The sequence below is a fragment of the Brachycentrus maculatus genome, unplaced genomic scaffold (assembly GCF_059751285.1).
Source record: "Brachycentrus maculatus isolate JH-2025_06_01 unplaced genomic scaffold, ASM5975128v1 h1tg000322l, whole genome shotgun sequence".
Classification (NCBI taxonomy): Eukaryota; Metazoa; Arthropoda; class Insecta; order Trichoptera; family Brachycentridae; genus Brachycentrus; species Brachycentrus maculatus.
This window is the reverse complement of record NW_028281071.1, coordinates 287,729-307,686: the sequence shown is the minus strand read 5'-3', so window position 1 is coordinate 307,686 and position 19,958 is coordinate 287,729. Positions and strand designations below refer to the sequence as shown.

The 19,958-nt window shown below is 34.4% G+C and overlaps 1 protein-coding gene across 3 annotated transcripts in view; it reads left to right on the top strand.

Annotated features, from left to right (window-relative positions):
• The window catches only part of Tusp (WD40 superfamily protein Tusp), a 59,290-nt gene extending 40,545 nt beyond the window's left edge, over positions 1 to 18,745 (top strand). Inside the window, exons 3-15 of one of the 3 annotated variants that reach the window (XM_088268358.1) lie at positions 199 to 381; positions 2,409 to 2,582; positions 4,223 to 4,600; positions 5,651 to 5,875; positions 8,714 to 8,954; positions 10,097 to 10,261; positions 11,512 to 11,642; positions 12,283 to 13,305; positions 13,604 to 14,726; positions 15,522 to 15,780; positions 16,797 to 16,959; positions 17,415 to 17,615; positions 17,975 to 18,745. In XM_088268358.1, the coding sequence (XP_088124484.1) occupies positions 199 to 381; positions 2,409 to 2,582; positions 4,223 to 4,600; positions 5,651 to 5,875; positions 8,714 to 8,954; positions 10,097 to 10,261; positions 11,512 to 11,642; positions 12,283 to 13,305; positions 13,604 to 14,726; positions 15,522 to 15,780; positions 16,797 to 16,959; positions 17,415 to 17,615; positions 17,975 to 18,091 (4,383 nt within the window). In that variant the 3' untranslated portion in view covers positions 18,092 to 18,745. Of the gene's footprint in view, positions 1 to 198; positions 382 to 2,408; positions 2,583 to 4,222; positions 4,601 to 5,650; positions 5,876 to 8,698; positions 8,955 to 10,093; positions 10,262 to 11,511; positions 11,643 to 12,282; positions 13,306 to 13,603; positions 14,727 to 15,521; positions 15,781 to 16,796; positions 16,960 to 17,414; positions 17,616 to 17,974 lie in introns of all 3 variants that reach the window. The other 2 variants (XM_088268356.1, XM_088268357.1) reach the window with 2 other exon arrangements.
• The last annotated feature ends 1,213 nt before the right edge of the window (positions 18,746 to 19,958 follow it).

Sequence of the window (19,958 nt, the reverse complement as noted above, 5' to 3'; positions counted from 1 at the left end):
AAAAGTGCTTTCGATGGCTTTGCGACAAATTGACCTGGCAATCTGACGCAGTACCCAAAAGAAAGTTAACCTTTGACTAAACCTTTATCATTGTTTTGTTCAAGAATAAACACTATGTATATAATATGACAGCAAAGTGCCCTTGAGGTAGTATTTATTTAATTTTTCTGGTATTTTTATGTAATTGTATTTTTCCAGGTGATTTTGGTGAAATGGAATGAACCTTACCAGAAATTGGCATCGTGTGATAGTTCCGGAGTGATATTCGTGTGGATCAAATACGAAGGGCGATGGAGTATCGAACTCATCAACGACCGCAACACGCCCGTCACACACTTCTCCTGGTCACACGATGGAAGGATGGCTCTAATATGCTATCAGGTATGTATTTTTGATCATTTAAGCAGTATTTTGAAGAGAACTTGGCATGATCGCTTAGATTATATACTTCAAAGTATAACAAGAGTCCCGAAGAAGAACATTTGTACTTAAAAAAAGGCACAAATGAACAATTGCTTCTATAGCAATAGCACTGTATGATTCATTCCTTTTGTGTATTACTAAATTCAAGTGAAGACTCCAGAAATCATTCATATAATACCTATTATGTTCTGTATAAAAGATCCTTTGTAAACTTCATGTTATTTATAATATGTAGAATATAAAATAATGAAATAGGAACCGAAAGTGTCACATTATTGATAAACATTTTCCAAATTCATTAAAAAATGGTTTCCAAAACTCAGTTTTTTTTCTACTCCTTATTCAAATTAAATGGTGTATAGGGCACTGTATTCTATTGACGCAGTGTTATCTTGCTCTTTTACTATGTGAAAGTTAGTCCTGCTATTCAGATATCAAATTATATTGAATCAATATTATGTTGAATAATCAATCATATTTATTTCGACCTCCCTGGGAATCGAACCAAAGGAATCCAATGTGTGTGTATTATTTATAATAAAGTTCTATGTCATCATACATATAATAACAAATTACAATATTTTTTTAAAGATTTTATTTAAATTCAGTCATTTTGTCGGAAAATTTATATAAAATCATGGTTTTCAACCACTGCCTTGTTGTGTATGTAACAAAGAGACTAGCCTCCCACCAGTCAGATAATGTCGGTAACGCCGAAACCCGGTCACTGGTCAAATAAAATAAAAGTGGAAGAAAACTAAAAGGTTGTTGTTTTTCTTATATAAAATGCAGTTCTACTGATAAATGTCAATGCAAAACATAAATCTATGATAGAATGTACCACATCACTGTAATTTAATACCCTATTTGAATGGATGATAGCCAAACACCCAAACACACCAAGAAGGTGGACAAAATATTCAGGAACATTTTAAAAGGTTGTTGTTTTATTATATAAAATGCAGTTCTACTGAGAAATGTCAATGCAAAACAAAAATCTAATGATAGAATGTACCACATCACTATAATTTAATACCCTATTTGAATGGATGATAGCCAAACCAAACCACACCAAGAAGGTGGACAAAATATTCAGGAACATTTTAAAAGGTTGTTGTTTTATTATATAAAATGCAGTTCTACTGAGAAGTGTCAATGCAAAACATAAATCTATGATAGAATGTACCACATCACTATAATTTAATACCCTATTTGAATGGATGGTAGCCAAACACCCAACCACACCAAGAATGTGGACAAAATATTCAGGTACATTATAAAAGGTTGTTGTTTTATTATATAAAATGCAGTTCTACTGAGAAATGTCAATGCAAAACATAAATCTATGATAGAATGTACCACATCACTATAATTTAATACCCTATTTGAATGGATGGTAGCCAAACACCCAACCACACCAAGAAGGTGGACAAAATATTCAGGTACATTTTAAAAGGTTGTTGTTTTATTATATAAAATGCAGTTCTACTGAGAAGTGTCAATGCAAAACATAAATCTAATGATAGAATGTACCACATCACTATAATTTAATACCCTATTTGAATGGATGGTAGCCAAACACCCACCACACCAAGAAGGTGGACAGAATATTCAGGTACATTTTAAAAGGTTGTTGTTTTATTATATAAAATGCAGTTCTACTGAGAAGTGTCAATGCAAAACATAAATCTAATGATAGAATGTACCACATCACTATAATTTAATACCCTATTTGAATGGATGGTAGCCAAACACCCACCACACCAAGAAGGTGGACAGAATATTCAGGTACATTTTAAAAGGTTGTTGTTTTATTATATAAAATGCAGTTCTACTGAGAAGTGTCAATGCAAAACATAAATCTAATGATAGAATGTACCACATCACTATAATTTAATGCCCTATTTGAATGGATGGTAGCCAAACACCCAACCACACTACGAAGGTACAGAGACAAAATCTTCAGGTATTTTTTTTCATTCTAGGATGGATTCGTGCTAGTAGGCTCAGTAGCTGGACAGAGGTATTGGTCATCAATGCTGAATCTAGAAGCCACCATCACTTGTGGAATATGGACTCCGGATGACCAGCAAGTTTACTTTGGCACGACAGCAGGCCAGATAATTGTCATGGACGTTCATGGTGCTATGGTTTCTCAGGTAACAAGACACAAAAACTTGAAAAATGTCTATTTTTTTATTGTTAACCTGTTCGGGAGTGAGTTTCTGCGGGCAAAACTGTATCTGGGGAGTGAGTTTTTTTTCAATTTTTTTAACACTTTTTACATATTTTTTTATCATAGTAAACCAACATATTTTCTTGAATAAAAAAAATTATTTACACCAGTAAATATGTCCGCCTCCGTAGTGTAATGGTCAGCACACTCGGCTACCGTACTGGAGGTCCCGGGTTCGATTCCCAGGGAGGGTCAAATAAATAAAAGTGATTTTTTCACTCTAATATTTATTCAATATCACCCTGGGCTGTTATCTGAAGCGGAAGGCTGATCACCTTTCCTTCATGTTAACGATCAAGATAACACTGCGTTTATATGATGCAGTGCCCTATGCACCATTGGGGTGCGGATAAGGGTTTGAGTGAATGAAATACATCAATATTTTATTTCATGGGTTTCTTTAACAACGTCATTAAGGTGATGTCACAATCATTATTTTAAGAAAAATGTTGTTAAAACAGAAAAATAATCTAAAGTATGGTTTAAGTATTTAAATACAATCACGGATGATAGCACAAGTGCCATTTTATAAATAAATGTCACCGGGCTTTAGTTATAAGTGCGGCCATTTATGTACGCTCATACTCCTTTGAGGAAAGTTTTGTTTGGAGGACCATGTATAGCCACTCTCCCAGATAGATTAACCTTAGCATTTAGATTCAGAACATATCTGGGACTAATCACAAACAATATGTAGTTGGAGATGGTTCATTTGTGGCCATATGTATAAATTAAAAAATAATTTGGCAGTACCATAAATGAAATTATATTATACTTACATTTATAAATTTATTCACAGCATTCGAAGTATGCAACATAAAAGGATTTATGCTAAGGATAGCACAGTCAAACATATTTTTTCATTAATTGATTCAGCAGTCACTTAGTGGTAAAATTTATCCATTTTTAATTTAATTTTCACTTATTAAATATCACGATTTAGTACTGGTATTTACTAAGTAAAACTTAAATTAAAAATATAACTACATACCTACAATAATCTAGTAATCTACAAAAAAGTTAATGTGAATTGACCATTCAACATCTTATGAAATTAATTAATAGAATCATCAAACTATCATTTGTAATATTATTTTTGACATCTCATCAAAGATGAAGAAGAATATGGATAGCTTCTTTACATCTCACCAATAGATGTCTCTAGTGAAGTTCTATTGATTCAAGAACAAGGTTTCTAAATTGGTTCATGTATACAGAACTTCCAAGAATTTGAGTAGTGTGGTTGTCAATAATGGGTAGAATTGGTGAATGTTACACGTGTGTAAAGTGATCACTTAAACCAGCCTATGACGGTCGTCAGCCCCGTAAATGCCCAGACTTCCATATTCTTCTTCATCTTTGATGAGATGTCAAAAATAATATGAAAATAACTCCTGTAATTGGAGATAATCCAGATTTTGTGAACAAGTATTTAGACACACTCAAAATGTTGTAAATCATTTGTAATGATGGCAAATGATGGCAAATGATGTAAATCCATATAATCAATCCAATCAATAAATATAATATAATTTAAATAAAATCATCTTTATTTTCTCTCAGGTCCAACTCCATGCAGAAGTAGGAATAACCAACATGGCTTGGAGTTGTGAAAAATTCAAAATGGAGGAGGGCGAAGACACAGAACCCGGCGTAACGAATGCCGGAGAGCGCTCATTTGTTCTAGCTGTCAGTTTTCAAAACGGCCAGATCTACCTGCTGAAGAACTTCGACGACGTATCTCCTGTGACTGTGCACACAGGATTTGATGGCCGCCACATGGCGATGGAATGGTCAAATTCTAGAGAGCTTTTGGCTGTAGCGGGATCACTATTAGAACCTGCTGATAAGGCGCAGGAGCCACCAACGTACAATAATGTTGTGAAGTTTTACTCTGACACTGGCATTCCTCTCTATGCTACCCCAATACCTAGCTCTCAGGTATGAAAGACTTGAATATTTAAACTTAATCTATTTTGAAATTTCATATAGTTTATATTTTAAGCACTAACTTTGTGATTTTCCATTTGATAATTAAAATGAAATTTGTTTTAAAATAACTGTAAATATTTTGTTATAACTTAATTATAATGTCTACCGGTTGGCTTCAAAACCAGTAGACATTATAATTGAGTTTTAATAAAATATTTATGGTGATTTTAAAACAAAGTTACATTTTAATTATTTAAACTTCACTTTAAGATAATTATATTAGTATCCTATCCTCTCTTTTCCTGGCTCTAACTCATCGTCTTGTAGACTGTTGGGGTCGGCTCTCCTCGTCCTCAAGTTGTAGGTACTTCTATAATGGACAATGTCACCTAGGCCATGCCATTGAATCATGATATCTTTCTGTAGCATCTATGAACTTTTTGGTCTTCCGTATGTAGGTTCTCTACGCCGTATGTACCCATACCATCTCAATTACTTTTCCTCTACTTTACTATTGATGTCTGTTACACCCAGGCTTCCATGAATGAATGAACTCTTTATTTTGTCTCTAAGGGGCACTCCAGCTGACCATCTCTAAGCATTGCATTCCAGCAGTTTCTAGTTAGATGCACATTGGGAACATTACCAGAATTTCCTATAAAGGTGGGGGTATATCAAGGCTCAGTATTCAATGCGCCTAATAAAACTTGAAACATTTGTATAAAAAAAACAGTAATTGAGTAGTAAAAGTAAATACATAAACATTAGAGATTTTTCACTGTAATATTTATTTAATATTACACTGGACTGGTCCCTGATGCGCATGGGTGATCACCTTGCTGTCATGTAAGTAATGATTAAAATAACACAGTGTCAATACGATGCAGTGCATAACCCCGATCCCTGAAGTGCTAAAGTTGCCTTGCTTTCGTGTAAGTAACATCAAGATAACACAGCGTCAATACTATACAGTGCCCTATACATCGTTGGATGCAGATAAGGGTTAGAAGAAGAAGAAGTTAGAAAAAGTAATAAGGTTTTTTTGTTGTTATTTATTAGATGCCAGTATCCGCCATGACCTGGGGCCATAACGACCGTCGCGTGTTTGTGGCGACGGGGTCCGGGGTCCAGGTGGCCCGCGCGTGGCGCCGCGTGGGGTCCCTGCAGCTCCTGGCTCGCCTGCGCGTGCGCTCCGCCCTGCGCCGCCCGAGCCAGCTCGCCCACTTGCGCCTGCCCCCCCGCCTGGCGGGGCTCGTGGCAAGCCTCTTCACGTACACTATATCCGTGAGTGCATACACAGTGAAACCTCTATCTATCGTCCCTCGAATAATCGTTTTCCCGGATGTGTCGTTTATTTCTTCTATCCCGACTTAATTTCATGCTAAACTAAACCGCATCGATCGTTTCTCTATCATCATTTTATCGCATTCATCGTTTGAATTACGCTCCAAATTTGATAGTTTTGACTACAGAAATTAAAAATAATAATCAATTGTCTTTTATTTTCTTAAATAGACCATTTTGAATACTTATCATTTGGCTTTATTGTCACTTTGCATGATACCCATTTCCGTTGTTTTCTGTATTTTTTTTTGTAAAATCAACTATTTTTGTGCAAATTTGCAAAAAAGTTCACTCGAGTTACTGGTATGTCATACAAATTGTTTTCCCGCATTCATAGTTTATTTCGATAGGTCCCTTGAAAAACGATAGATAGAGGTTTCACTGTAATTAAAAATAATTAAGAATATTGCGCAATTGAGAGAAGTTTTTAAAATAATAATTTTGTACATATCGTAGTCATACAGGAGAAAGTGACCGAGTGCATTGTTTTACAAAAATGTGATCATTGACTATTTGATATCTTACTAGCTTAATATTGCCCTGAAAAAATCCCAAAGGATTTTAAACTTGGAAGTATAATATATTGACTTGGTTAAAATGACTAACTGCATTGATGTTTATTTTCTTGCCAAGCAAAAGTGACTTAAATGGCCCTCCTGAACATTTTACGTTTTAGTAGTTGGTCACTTTCTCCTGTACGACTTCGATATACTTCAAGACCTTAAAGCCATCCTCGCAATAATAAAATTTAATTAGCTTCCGGCAATGCATAGAGCCGGATGTCAGGTTAAGCCCAATTTTTTTTCATAATACATTTTGAATTTTTTATTTTTGTTATTAAAAATGTGTACTGAAAAATATTTGAATATTCTTACCATTCAATAAGTCTTTTCTTTTCAAAACCACATATTTATTCAAAAGAAAAACGTATTTTTTCAATGCAAAAACGGTGTTTTAAAAATATAATACAAAAAAAGTTACCTGGGTTTTAAAAAAATAAAGTTGCTTTTTAATAAATACTAGGCTTAAACAAAGAGATTGGTGCATAATATTCATATAAAAACGTTTCATAATTCCTTTTCTGAATTTGAAATGAGGCCAGCGCAGAAGGTAAAAATACCTTTCCCGTCCTTAAACATCAATCAAGCGGATGGGTAAAAATATATTTCCTGTCTGAACTGTGTTAAAATACATAATCCCATCCGACTGTCTGATAAAAATAGTGAAGGACATCGGTACCACAAATCAAGCTAGGACACAAAATACCGAACTCTCTTCTAGTGGAACGGATAGCCCGTTGACAACATTCGACAGTCCGGCTTCTCCTGAGGAGATGATTAACACCATTGATGCGATGCCAAATAAAAGGGCATGCATGATAAATAACTACACAACTTAAAAGTCTACATTTGACCTTACATTATTACGTTTGACAATGGAATGATTATTCCAAAACCAGCAGTCATGAAGTAGTGTTTTACACAGTGAACGATGAACGATAAGGAGAGTGTTATATTACACAGTGCTGCGTTTGCCAGCGAGCTAATCTTCAGCTACATCTCTCCAAATTTTCTTTTGCCTTTTCTTTTCATTATTTTTATTTGTTTATTATTTTTAATTTCATTTTATAAAAAAAAAATGTTGTAAAACATATATGGCTGACTAAGTATTGCACCCACCACTTAGTCAAGCTGGAATAAAGATTTATTATTATTATTATTATTATTACCATATTATTTTTATTACAATGCTTTTAATATTATTAAAAATAAAATAATACTTAATATATTACGGGTATTTTTTACGCCTGTGGACCGCTGGTGACGGGGTTTCATAATTATGCACAAATAGTTAAGACCTTAATAATGAGATTAATACATAATATTCATTTCAAAATATTAAGCAATTCCTTCTTTTCTGACTTTGAAATGAGGCCGGTGCAGAAGATAAAAATACCCTTCCCGCCTTTAAGCATCTATCGACCGAACGGGTAGAAATACCTTTCTCGTCCTTAGTGTGTTAAGAAACAAATTTGAAAATTGATCACCTTGTTAGTTACACGGTATAGTTGGCATTATGTATAGTTGGATACCGGATATTACAGTTTACATTTCAGATGAAATTAACATCAATGAAAAAACACTCTTCAGTAAAACTTGTGCTAATTCTAGAATTGCAGGCATAATTTCTAAAATGATAAAGCTGAATGCATTTAAACTATGAATTTTTGTATGGATTGTTATTATTATTTTCTATTATTTTATGTTTGTAAATGTCCGCCTCCGTAGTGTAATGGTCAGCACGCTCGGCTACCGTTCTGGAGGTCCCGGGTTCGATTCCCAAGGGGGGTAAAATAAATATAAGTGATTTTTTCACTGTCATATTTATTCAATATTACCCTGGACTGGTACCTGAAGCGGAGGGCTCATCACCTTTCCTTCATGTGTAAACCATCAAGATGACACTGCGTTTATATGACGCAGTGCCCTATACACCATTGGGGTGCGGAGAGGGTTTTATTATTATTATTATTAAATAAAATTAATACTTTACACTGACAGAAACTTTCCTTTCACTGGGTGACTGCCAAATAACTAATTTTAAAAAAAGGACAATAATTCAGGGGTGTAACAAGTTATGTAAGTTGCAAATGACATTTGCATGAATGGAGACTATATTATAATTGCTTCTAAGAAGTAAGCGTGGCGATTGCGTGTCGATGCGAGCGGACACTTTGCCACACTTCCTATTGATCTGAAACAGTTTCCGTATGTCAAGTGCTGCGTGCCGGAGGCGGTGGCCGTGCGCGAGTTCGTGAGTCGCGCGGCGCGCACGGGGCGCCTGCACTGCACCATGCTGCGGCGCGGCGAGGGCGCGGCGGGCGCCGGCGCGGCTGCGGGGGGCGCCGTCAGCTACACACTCTACCTGGAGCACCTCGGCGGGCTCGTGCCGCTGCTCAAGGGCAGGCGCATCAGCAAGATCAGGCCGGAATTTGTCATCTTCGACCCGCAGTCGGAAGGTTACTATCCCGTGTTGTAATTTTTAAAAATGTATATATGTATGTATAGAGAAGTTTTGAGAAAATAATTATTAATCAAGTTTTTTTTTTTAAAATCAAATGGTTGTGTTATTTATCGTTTCGGCATTCACTTTGTGGTAAGACATTACAGTTTATATTCAAACCCGTAGATGGAAGCATATGTAGTTTCCGAAACTAGTCATAACAATATAATACTCAAGTGGTAAAAAACAAGTGTTTTATTTATAATTCCATCAAATGGTTAATGATAAAATTCTATAATTAAAATGTAACTTTGTTTTAAAACCACTAAAAATATTTTATTATAACTTACTTATAATGTCTACTGGTTTCGAAGCTAACCGCTTCTTTATCAAGATAATAATTCTTCCCAAATTAGTATGAATATATTTAACAAGCAAAGATAGAAAAGTCACAACAACAGATAGAATTCATAATATCACAGAAGAAGTAACTGTTCTGTGCTCAGGTCTTCAGATGTCTGATTAGATGCTTTATCCACTTATTAGATCTTTACTAGATCCAAGAAATCGATGAAAATCTAGCATTAGAGAGAATTGACACCATGTAACAAACTTGCTAACAAAAAAGGATTGATTTCATGCGGTGGTATAAGTCAGTATTATGTATGTAGTAGAAAACAGCAACAATGAATTATTTGGATCAAATTATGGCCCTAATGTCACGTAATTTCACATAGTCAACACAGAATTGGAATGAAATTTAATGCTGAATATAGAGCATATGTGTATATGTATAACATGTTACTATAATTAAAACATAAAACATTATGTTAATAATCTTTTTTTTCTAAACATAAATAATTTGATCTCACCAATAGATGTCTCTAGTGAAGTTCTAGTGATTCGAGAACAATGTTTCGAAATTGGTTCATATATATAGAACTTGAGTAGTGTGGTTGTTAATAATGGGTGATCACTTAAACTAGCCGATTCTTCTTCATCTTTGATGAGATGTCAAAAAGTAATATGAAATATAAACAAGTTTGAAATATCAAGGAGATCTATTCATTTGTTTTTTTTAAGGTTTATCTAGTAAATAGAGAGTCTATTGTATGGTGAAATAGGATAGTGTTAAATGATATTGCAATATTTCAGCAGGTGCCGATTCCGATGACATCCACTGGTTCCGCGTAAAGTCTTCCGGAGACGTAGTGAGCAGTTCCAGCAGCAGTGGGCACTGCTCCGCCCACAGTCAGTCCAGTTCTTCTTCTCATCACCAACCCTATGTCATGTCCGATACTTCGGATACAGACAAGGATGAAGGTATGTAAGGAGCTTTTACACAACCAAAATAAGAACAGATCATTACTGAAGTACACCAATAACTAGCGCAGGTAGACAGGAGAGATATATGTGTAAATGTGAGCAAAAATATTCCGGATGTTAGAAGTATGTGTACACAAAACAAGAACATATTTTTACTGAAGATTGAAAATAAACTGTTAATGTCCAAATATTTAAATTATTGTTATATATTATATTTGGGGTCGTAGTATATTCTTCTTCTTCATACCCTCATCCGCAACCAATGGTGCATAGGGCACTGCATCATATAAACGCTGTGTTATCTTGATTGTTAACACATGAAGGAAAGGTGATCAGCTCTCCGCTTCAGGTACCAGTCCAGGGTAATATTTAATAAATATTAAAGTGAAAAAATCACTTATATTTATTTAACCGCCCTTGTGAATCAAACCCGGGACCTCTAGTACTACCGTACTACCGCCGAGGGTGTTGACCATTACACTACGGATGCGGAGGCGTAGTATATTACATCCAATATAACCTGTAGACGCAGGCAATCAAATTGAAAAACCAAATTAAATAATGACTTCTTTAAAATATTTTTTTTATAACTTGATTCGGTTTATGGATTCACTAAATTGATTTTTTGTATTTCTAGGTCCTAATATATTTTATATAGACAATTTGGTACCAAAATTTTCATCTAACTAAAATAACAGTTACTCATTAGTCACATTTCTACAATAGTTTATTCATTGTTACTGAATAGCACCGTTTAAACTGTAAAATTCATCATAAAGATTGAATCTCGTAAGTAAAAAGTACTAAAAAAGTAAAAAGTCTGCCGCTACAAGATTTTCAAGAGATAAAATTTCGCACAAAACAAACTAGTATTATTTTTAAGTATAAGTAGAATAACAGTCCGCCTCCGTAGTGTAATGGTCAGTACGCTGGGCTACCGTTCTGGAGGTCCCGGGTTCGATTCCCAGTTATATTTATTCAATGTTACCCTGGACTGGTACCTGAGGTAGAGGGCTGATCACCTTTCCTTCATGTGTTAACGATCAAGATGACACTGCGTTTATATGATGCAGTGCCCTATGCACCATTGGGGTGCGAATAAGGGTTGGAAGAAGAATAACAGTATGGTATATATTTTATAGCAAAAAAATTATGAATTATTTTAAAGTTTACAATTATAATAATTTAATTATCTGTGTACTATTTGATTTCCAGGATTTAATTGAATTCACATACATTATTTTTAGGCTGCAGTGGATCACCGAGGCTTCAGCGAAAAAAGAAAGGTCGTCATCGAAGTACGCGGAGTCAAACCACAGTAGAGAAGGAAGTGCAGGAAACACCGGAAGAACTAGGATACGCTGACTCTTTACCGGAGGTGATTTGATATTCAAACTAATCAAAAAAGATTTCGGATCACAAGTTTTTCTAAGACATTTCATAATATTTTGAGTGTGTCCAAATACTTGTTCACAAAATCTGGATTATCTACAATTACAGGAGTTATTTTCATATTATTTTTGACATCTAATCAAAGATGAAGAAGAATATATTTTGTGAACAAGTATTTGGACACACTCAAAATATTGTAAATAAATTATCTGGTCAAATTATAAGCTTAAAATAATACAAATGAAAATGATATTTTCTGGCGTTTCTCATGTGTGTGATTATAATCCAGAATTCAGACCTCACATACTAATAAAAGAGTTTCTGCTAAATAAAAAGCTTCTTTTCATCTTACCAATAGATGTCTGTAGTGAAGTTCTAGCGATTCAAGAATAATGTTTCAAAATTGGTTCATATTTATAGGACTTCCAAAAATTTGAGTAGTGTGGTTGTCAATAATGGGTAGAATTGGTGAATGTTACACGTGTGTAACGTGATCACTTAAACCAGCCTATGACGGTCGTTAGCCCCGTAAATGCCCAGACTTCCATATTCTTCTTCATCTTTGATGAGATGTCAAAAAATAATATACATTTCATAATACATTGTACGTTAAAATTTGATTTCAGGGAGTGCCACTGGTTGAAGTGACTTCAAACATTTGGGGTACAAAATTCAAAATCCACGGTCTGGCAAAAAATATACCAGCCAATTTGGGACAAGTCACCTACAAGACATCCTTGCTTCACTTGCAGCCCAGACAGATGACTTTAGTAATGACCGAACTGAGGGAAAACCTTCCCATTGGACCTGATCCCAATTTCAACCCGAACATATTTTCAGAAGATGAAGAGGAAGTGTTTTACTCCGGCGAAGAACCGACATCTCCCATTCATAAGGTTATACATTCTAACAACGATGTCGCTTCCATAATTGCTCCGATGTCACCTAGAGGAAATCTTTTAGGAAGAGCAAAATCATCATTGGTAAATCATAATAATTCTACGCAAAATGAAACAAGTAGCAGTAATGTAAATAATAATAATAATAATAATAATAACGGTTTACCAGCTCTTGCTAGAGCCGAATCATATGAAGACGAATTTCCCTACATAGATTTGTCAGAAATGGTAAATTTCTGCGAATCTTTACGAACCAATAATGGGAACACCAGCACATCCAACAGAAATCAAAGCAGAGACCAAATAAATTTGGCGCAAAGCGGGTACAACAGGAATCAAACGAGAGAAAATGGTGATTCATCTCCGTCGGTTTCTTCCCAACAATATCCTAACAACGCAATAAGGAATCACTCGAATCCAATAAGCGGCAGTAGTTACAGTTCCGGTAGTGGACTCGGAAGAAGCGGATCGTCCGGGTCGCAAAGGAACAGTTCTTCACACTGCCCGGGTCGGCACGCCATTTCTCCCTTGTGCTGCGAAGGTTCGGTACCAACCCTCCAGTCTCCTAAGAACGCTGTCGCTCCGAGTGATATTATCTTTGATCGACCGCCCGCTCAAACCATGATGTCCTATCATAGCTCTGGGGCGGACTTTTCTCAAAATGTGCAACAAGTCAAATCTAACATATCTGCGGTGGACTCTCACAATCATCAATCCAATTTCCATTTAAACTTGGATCACAGTAGACAGGTAAATTACTAAACATTTATTCTCATTCAATTCTTTGTAAATATAAGATTTCTAGATTTATTAACTTTGAGGGATTTTTATTTACTTCACAAGAATCTAGCTTGATAAATTTTCAAAAAAATTAAGCACTATGGATGTTCAAAAAACATGGGCAGAACGGTGAAAGTTATAAAAGTGTACAAAAAGGTAACAGTTATGAGGTCTGACAATGTCCTCACACATTCCTTCCCAAACAATTCCTGCGCCTGTGCGATTTATAATTTTTAGATAGCACATAAGTGAAGTACTTTTTTTTCAGGTTCTTATTAAGAAGATGGATTCTCATATGGAAGTGGTCACAAACAGATTGCTGAATGGGAATAGAGCCGAAACATTGCTAACTCAAGCTAGTGTACACACACAAAGAAATTCAAACTTGATGCATAATGTTCCCAATGAATCACATTCTTCTATGTTCAAATACTGCACGAGAAAAGAAAAATTGTCCTCACCAAACTGTGAAAGCAAAAAAGACGATTTAAAATACATTGATGAAGAAGCGAATGGAAACTTGTGCTCTGAAATGTTGCCGGAAAATAGTTCTAACAGCAGAGTTAGCACAGTTCCCATAACTCCCGTGGGTGTTCCTATTGCGAGGGCTCCTATATCCGACAATATGATTAGGAGTTGTAGCGTGGGATATTTAGACATAGTTAATTCGCAGTTAGTTCCCTGCGAAGTAACTTTAGCGATGCTTCGAAAAGATGCCCCGAAGCGTTTGGTCTTAGTCAATAAGAAAAATAAAAATAACATTAACAAACGTAATTTTAGGAGAACAAATAATACGAACCCCCATTTAAACTTAAAGTTAGATTCGAAGACAATAAACAATGGCTGTTTAAAAACCCCCCATCTCAAGAGCTGTGGTAAATCGAAAAGCCTCGACTCTAGCGAGATGTTCTTGATGACTAACGGGTTAAACGACTTGACCACTCTCCCGGCTAGTGTAGAGGAACCGACAAAATCTCCCATCCCGGAAAACGAGTATGAAACGATAGAGTGCGTCAAGTCGATAAATATATCCAACGAACAAACGGAAAATATTGTAAATATTCCTAAAAACTCTAAAGAGTGTACTAAATTAAGCTTTTTTACAAGTTGCAAAACCCCATTAATGAATAGGAAAAAGAGAAGAGACTTACCCATTTGCGAATCGTGTAAATGTGTTACTCCGTCTACTCATGCGAATTCTACAGGAAATGAGACAGCTAATGGAGAATCCTATATATGTGGTGCCTGTTCAATGTCCAGCGCTTGCAATACTCCCACTAAGAAATCCAAAGGGTTGTTCAGAGACCGGCATTCACCGGGGTCTGACAAAAGTAGAAGTTCCAGTCCTAGATTGACTACTGACGGGGGTACCAACAGTGAAATAGAGATTGGTAAATATAATACTTTTAAAAACATATTATGTACCAATACTTTTTTATTTTACCTCACCAAGCAGAACCCATGACAACCCATTTACATTATACAATAGAAAATATATATCTAGGAGTCACAAATAATATAACATAAAATAAAGTAGTATGTATAAACAATATGAACTACAAGAATAAGCACAGCGAGAATTTACATAATTATATCAACAAAACGAACATCGTAACAATAATCTTTTGACTGTCTTTATTTTGGTGGCGTGACTAACATTAAACAAGTCTCGTGTCCTAAATCAACAAGCCCCTTTTAACTTGTAGTCTACATTTGACCTGATAATGGAATGATTATTCCGAAATCGGTAATCATGAAGTAGTGTTTTTAAGTGGTATTACACAAAGTAAATGATGAATCATAAGGAGAGTGTTATATTACCATACCACAAAGTTAACAATGCTTTTAAAACATTTTTTAACAATGCTTTTAACACATACAGCTACGGACCGCTGGCAACGGTATTTTATAATTATGTACATATAGTTAAGACCTTAACAAAGAGAAATATTCATATAAAAACATTAAATATGTAATTTCTTCTTTTCTGACTTTGAAATGAGGCCAACCCAGAAGGTAAAAATACCTTCCCGTCCTTAAGCATCAATCGACCGAACGGGTACAAATACCTTAGTCCGTTGTGTGTTAATATACAAAATATATATTTTACAATTTTTAAAGGTTTTTCAATATGTGGTTATGTAGTTACATATATCTAATAATTATTTTTTAAATGAATAATTCAGAGCGCGCTACAACACCAAGTCCTGTAGAGCAGCGTGGAGGGAGCTCTCTATCGGGAGCAGCCCTCGCAACACTAGAGCAGCTCCTGTACAGGATGAGGGAGAGGGGAGGGGGTAGAGAAAGCAGCACTGGTGTCGGGGGACTGGTGGGGGGAACCCCTCCCCCCTCCCCTGCCACTAAGCCACGACTGCCGCGCTCTTCTCCCGCCAGCCCCGCCCCTTCCAAGAAGAACAAACGAACAGCATCCGCTTCTCCTATCAGGTAATCTAGTTGGAGAAAATTAACGATGATACATTAGCCCAAGTCTATAATTAAGCACTGTTTTACCAAATAATATACATTAGTATGTAGAGATGTATTACCGTTTTTATGGACAATAAAGGTGGAGACTGACTGGAGCATTTCGTCGTAACATAACGTCATAACATCGCTCGTAGCAAGCATCCGAAACTATGGATGGAGCGCTCGATTCAGTGAACTGACTGCCTGAATGCTCGCATCGTAACGTGTTACGTTATGACGAAATGCTCCGGTCAGTCTCCACCTTAAGACACTACGGACTATAAAATGTACCGTAATTTTTTTTAAACAACACATTTATTATTAGATTTCAAAGCAAGACTAAAAATATCATTTTTGGGCTCTCAAAGAAGAGTGGGGGGGGGGGTGTTCGCTTCTAAAAACATCACATTTCACAATTGTAGTGTGTTTTTGTGTACTACAAATTCATGAGTGGAAATGATTGTAAAATTTCTATCACTATAATGTTGCCAGATAGAGATATGTTTCCCTCGGCATCTAATATACAGCCATTTTTAAGACTGGCTGGTATTTTAAAACAAACACAGGATATTTAATATTAATTTTGAGTATAAGACGCACCTTCCTTTCGAGGCAACTTTTTAAAGGAAATGCATCTTGTACTCAGTAGTTTTACAGAGATGAAGCAATTTCTAAGGAGGGCTTAGACTCATCATCAGGTGGCTTAAATAATAAATTTACATTAATATATAACGTATCGGGCAGTGGTCCCGTGGTTAGTGTCGCGGACTCTTGAGTCTGAATTTCTCGGTTCGAATCCACTCTTGATACTTTTTTCTAATAATGAGCCGCTTAGGCTCACAGAAATAGTTTGAAATTGAAGTATTTTTATAAATAATAAAAACACAAATATTTCTCTTTTGAAAAAAATAAAAGAATAAAATCTTCTCCATTCCTTCCATATTTTGAACATTTATTCGGAACCTATATATATTCAATATTCACTACTCTTTCAGGAAACATTTATTGAACTCGCCTTTGTTGAACAGAAGAAGAAATAAAAGTAAAAACCAGGAGAGTTCGGATGATGAACTGGGAACATTCTCGGGAGATGATATAGTGAATGGGAAAAATTACAGGGATCTTGAAACATTCCAGAAAGCGCAGTTAAGACAAAAGGTAAACAAACTGATTCAAATTCAAAGAAAATAACACAAAAAAGAATGTTTTATTTTCATAGTAATTATATTACAACCATGAAACCTTCAATGTTGGCCTTTTTCAATAAAAATTAAGCAAATTAGAAATTTAATACTTCAAAGATGAGTATATAATGAAGATATAAAATAAATGAAAAATATAAAGTTATTAGATTTTTTTTTTTCATGCAGTAATACAGTAGTAGGGCTGATCACCTTTCCTTCATGTGTAAACGATCAAGATTACACTGCGTTTGTATTATGCAGTGCCCTATGCACCATTGGGGTGCGGATAAGGGTTTTATTATTAATACAGTAGTAATACGGCGGCACTCGAGTAATACAGTAAAGCACACATGCTGCCTCTATGGTGGCACTCAAGTGCTAAGGGTTAATATATAATTATAACCTTTTTACAATGATTGTTGTTTTTAGTTAAAACGGGGAAAAATTGAGCCAATAGGCAGTGGAGGAGTATGCGCATCTCAACCAGCTACTCCGGTAAGAAGGGAATTTGTGATGCATAATAAGGCACCCATGTGGAATGAGAGCAGTCAAGTGTACCAATTGGACTTTGGTGGCAGAGTAACACAAGAATCAGCGAAGAATTTCCAAATTGAGTTCAGAGGAAAACAGGTATGTACAGTTGCATAAATCAGATCATGAGATAAAATGCTATAGGTGTCTCAACTTGATATGAAAAAACCTATCACTCTTCTTTGTATGAAAGAAGATGGAAGTCTAAGCACCCCAGGGCTTGCGACCTGGCATTTGGTTGGCTCAAGCACTTTATACACTTGTGCAACGTTCACCATTCTACCGATTTTTGATCATACATATTGGAAAACAGCCAAAGTACTGCCAGTTTAGCTTTCGCTGATGGGCATTTATTTGCTATAACTGATTTAAGGGCACCATTCACTCTTCTTTCTTTATCTCCTTTGTATTTTTCAGATGTTTAAATAATCCAGTAAACATTTGATTTTATTTTTCAGGTAATGCAGTTTGGGCGAATTGACGGAAACGCTTACACTCTGGATTTTCAGTATCCATTTTCCGCTCTGCAGGCATTTGCAGTTGCACTCGCAAATGTAACGCAACGACTAAAATAAATAAATGTTTTGTGTACTCATTTTTATCGCACACCCATTACACCAACCTACCTACATTGACTGTAGAAATGTAAATATATCATAACTAAATAATTAAGAGTTTATTGAAGTCGTTAGAATTGAGTAAATTCCTTTAATATTTATCGATGTGTATGTATTTGATAAAATAAAATAAACAATAAAAAACTGTAAACGCAATACAAAATATTCACAATTGACATGGTCTTGTAGTCTATATTATTTTATTAAAAAATAACAGTAACTAACATTAAGTATATTTTCAAGATAAAGAAATATCGATAACATACTAATTTAAAAAATACATAAAATATATATCTTTAAGAAAGGGTAACTTTCGATCATACTTCATATTACGTATAATAGTTACTGTTAGTACTCTAAGAAACACTATGATTGAATAATTTTGAATGGCAAATTGAAAAAGGATATTTTAAGTATACAAAATAAAAGTAGGTTAATAGAAAGCAAAATAATCAAAAATGTCCTAAGTACTAGTAGTTAGGGTTGTGAATTAGAAATTTCGAGAAATTTCAACTCATTTGATAAAAAAAATCATGGAAACATTGGTAATAATTCATTTGCTTGCAGTGCACAAACTAGCGTTTATTTGAAAATGTTCTCTTGTTTATTATTTCTACCACAACCATATTTAAATTCATAACTCAGTAAATATTGATTTACTGATTCCAACTCAAGGCAATTGAATATTTAAGAATACAGCCGTGTTTGTTCAATCTGAAATTTTTTTTAAAAACAACCGCAACTTCGATAATAAAGAGTTTATATGATGTAAAGAATTCTATAACTGAATTCATCTTATCTCAGATAAAGAGCTCATTTTATTATATGTGTAAATGTATAATATACTCAATAATGTGCGAAATCTGTAGATCTATGTCAGTTGTAATTTTCTACTATAGGTAAAAAATTCATTGTTGAGTGTTGTTTTGTGGTTGTAAGATGTATTGAATAAAAAAAACTTTATTTATTAGTCCAATCGAAACATTTTTGTGATAAAATGTTGTTCATATTTTAGTATATGTAATTAGGTAAATAATATGTTTGCTTTTAATGATCTGTATCAGCCATGACAAAAATAGTAAGAAATAAAATATTAAGTTTTTCTTTTTTAAATTCAGTATTTAAACATTATTTTCTGTTTGATTATGTTCTGGAATAATGCAGAATCTGAATAAGTATTCAAGAAATATGTAACTTCATAAGTATTCAAGAAAAGTCTATATTATTTCTGTCTGTTGCTTTTTATTATTTAAAGAAGTTGATTAATTTTTAATAGGCAAAGTCTAGTATAAAACACCTTATTAATTGGATCGTTTTAACTCTTGTTGCCTTTGATTACAATCAATATAATTTTGTGCCACTTAGAAATGATATAAAATATTATATATTCATTATTACATCATATCATGTTGTTAAATAAACAAACTTATTCTATCCGATATAAAAATACAAATAAGTATTAAAAACAACTGTTTTATGCTTCTCTCCATTCACCTAACTCATGCTACTTTAATAATTAAATCAAGTCATCGTAAGATACATGTTTTTAGCCTATTTTCTTTTTAGCTTTTGGATGCAATAGCATAAGGATTGTTTCGTTGCCAAAAACTATTGATTGTTTACATTTATTTATCTGAAAAGTTTATTTTGCTTAGTAAAAAAATCAAATATTTATGTTTTATTACTAAAAGTTATTAGCTATTTTTATTAATGGTATATTAATTATTCTATCAGTGTTTTATTTAATTTATTAAAGTACAAAATAAAAATAAATAAAATCATGTAAATGTATAAGTGTAATATCGTCATGCTAATAACTTATTTC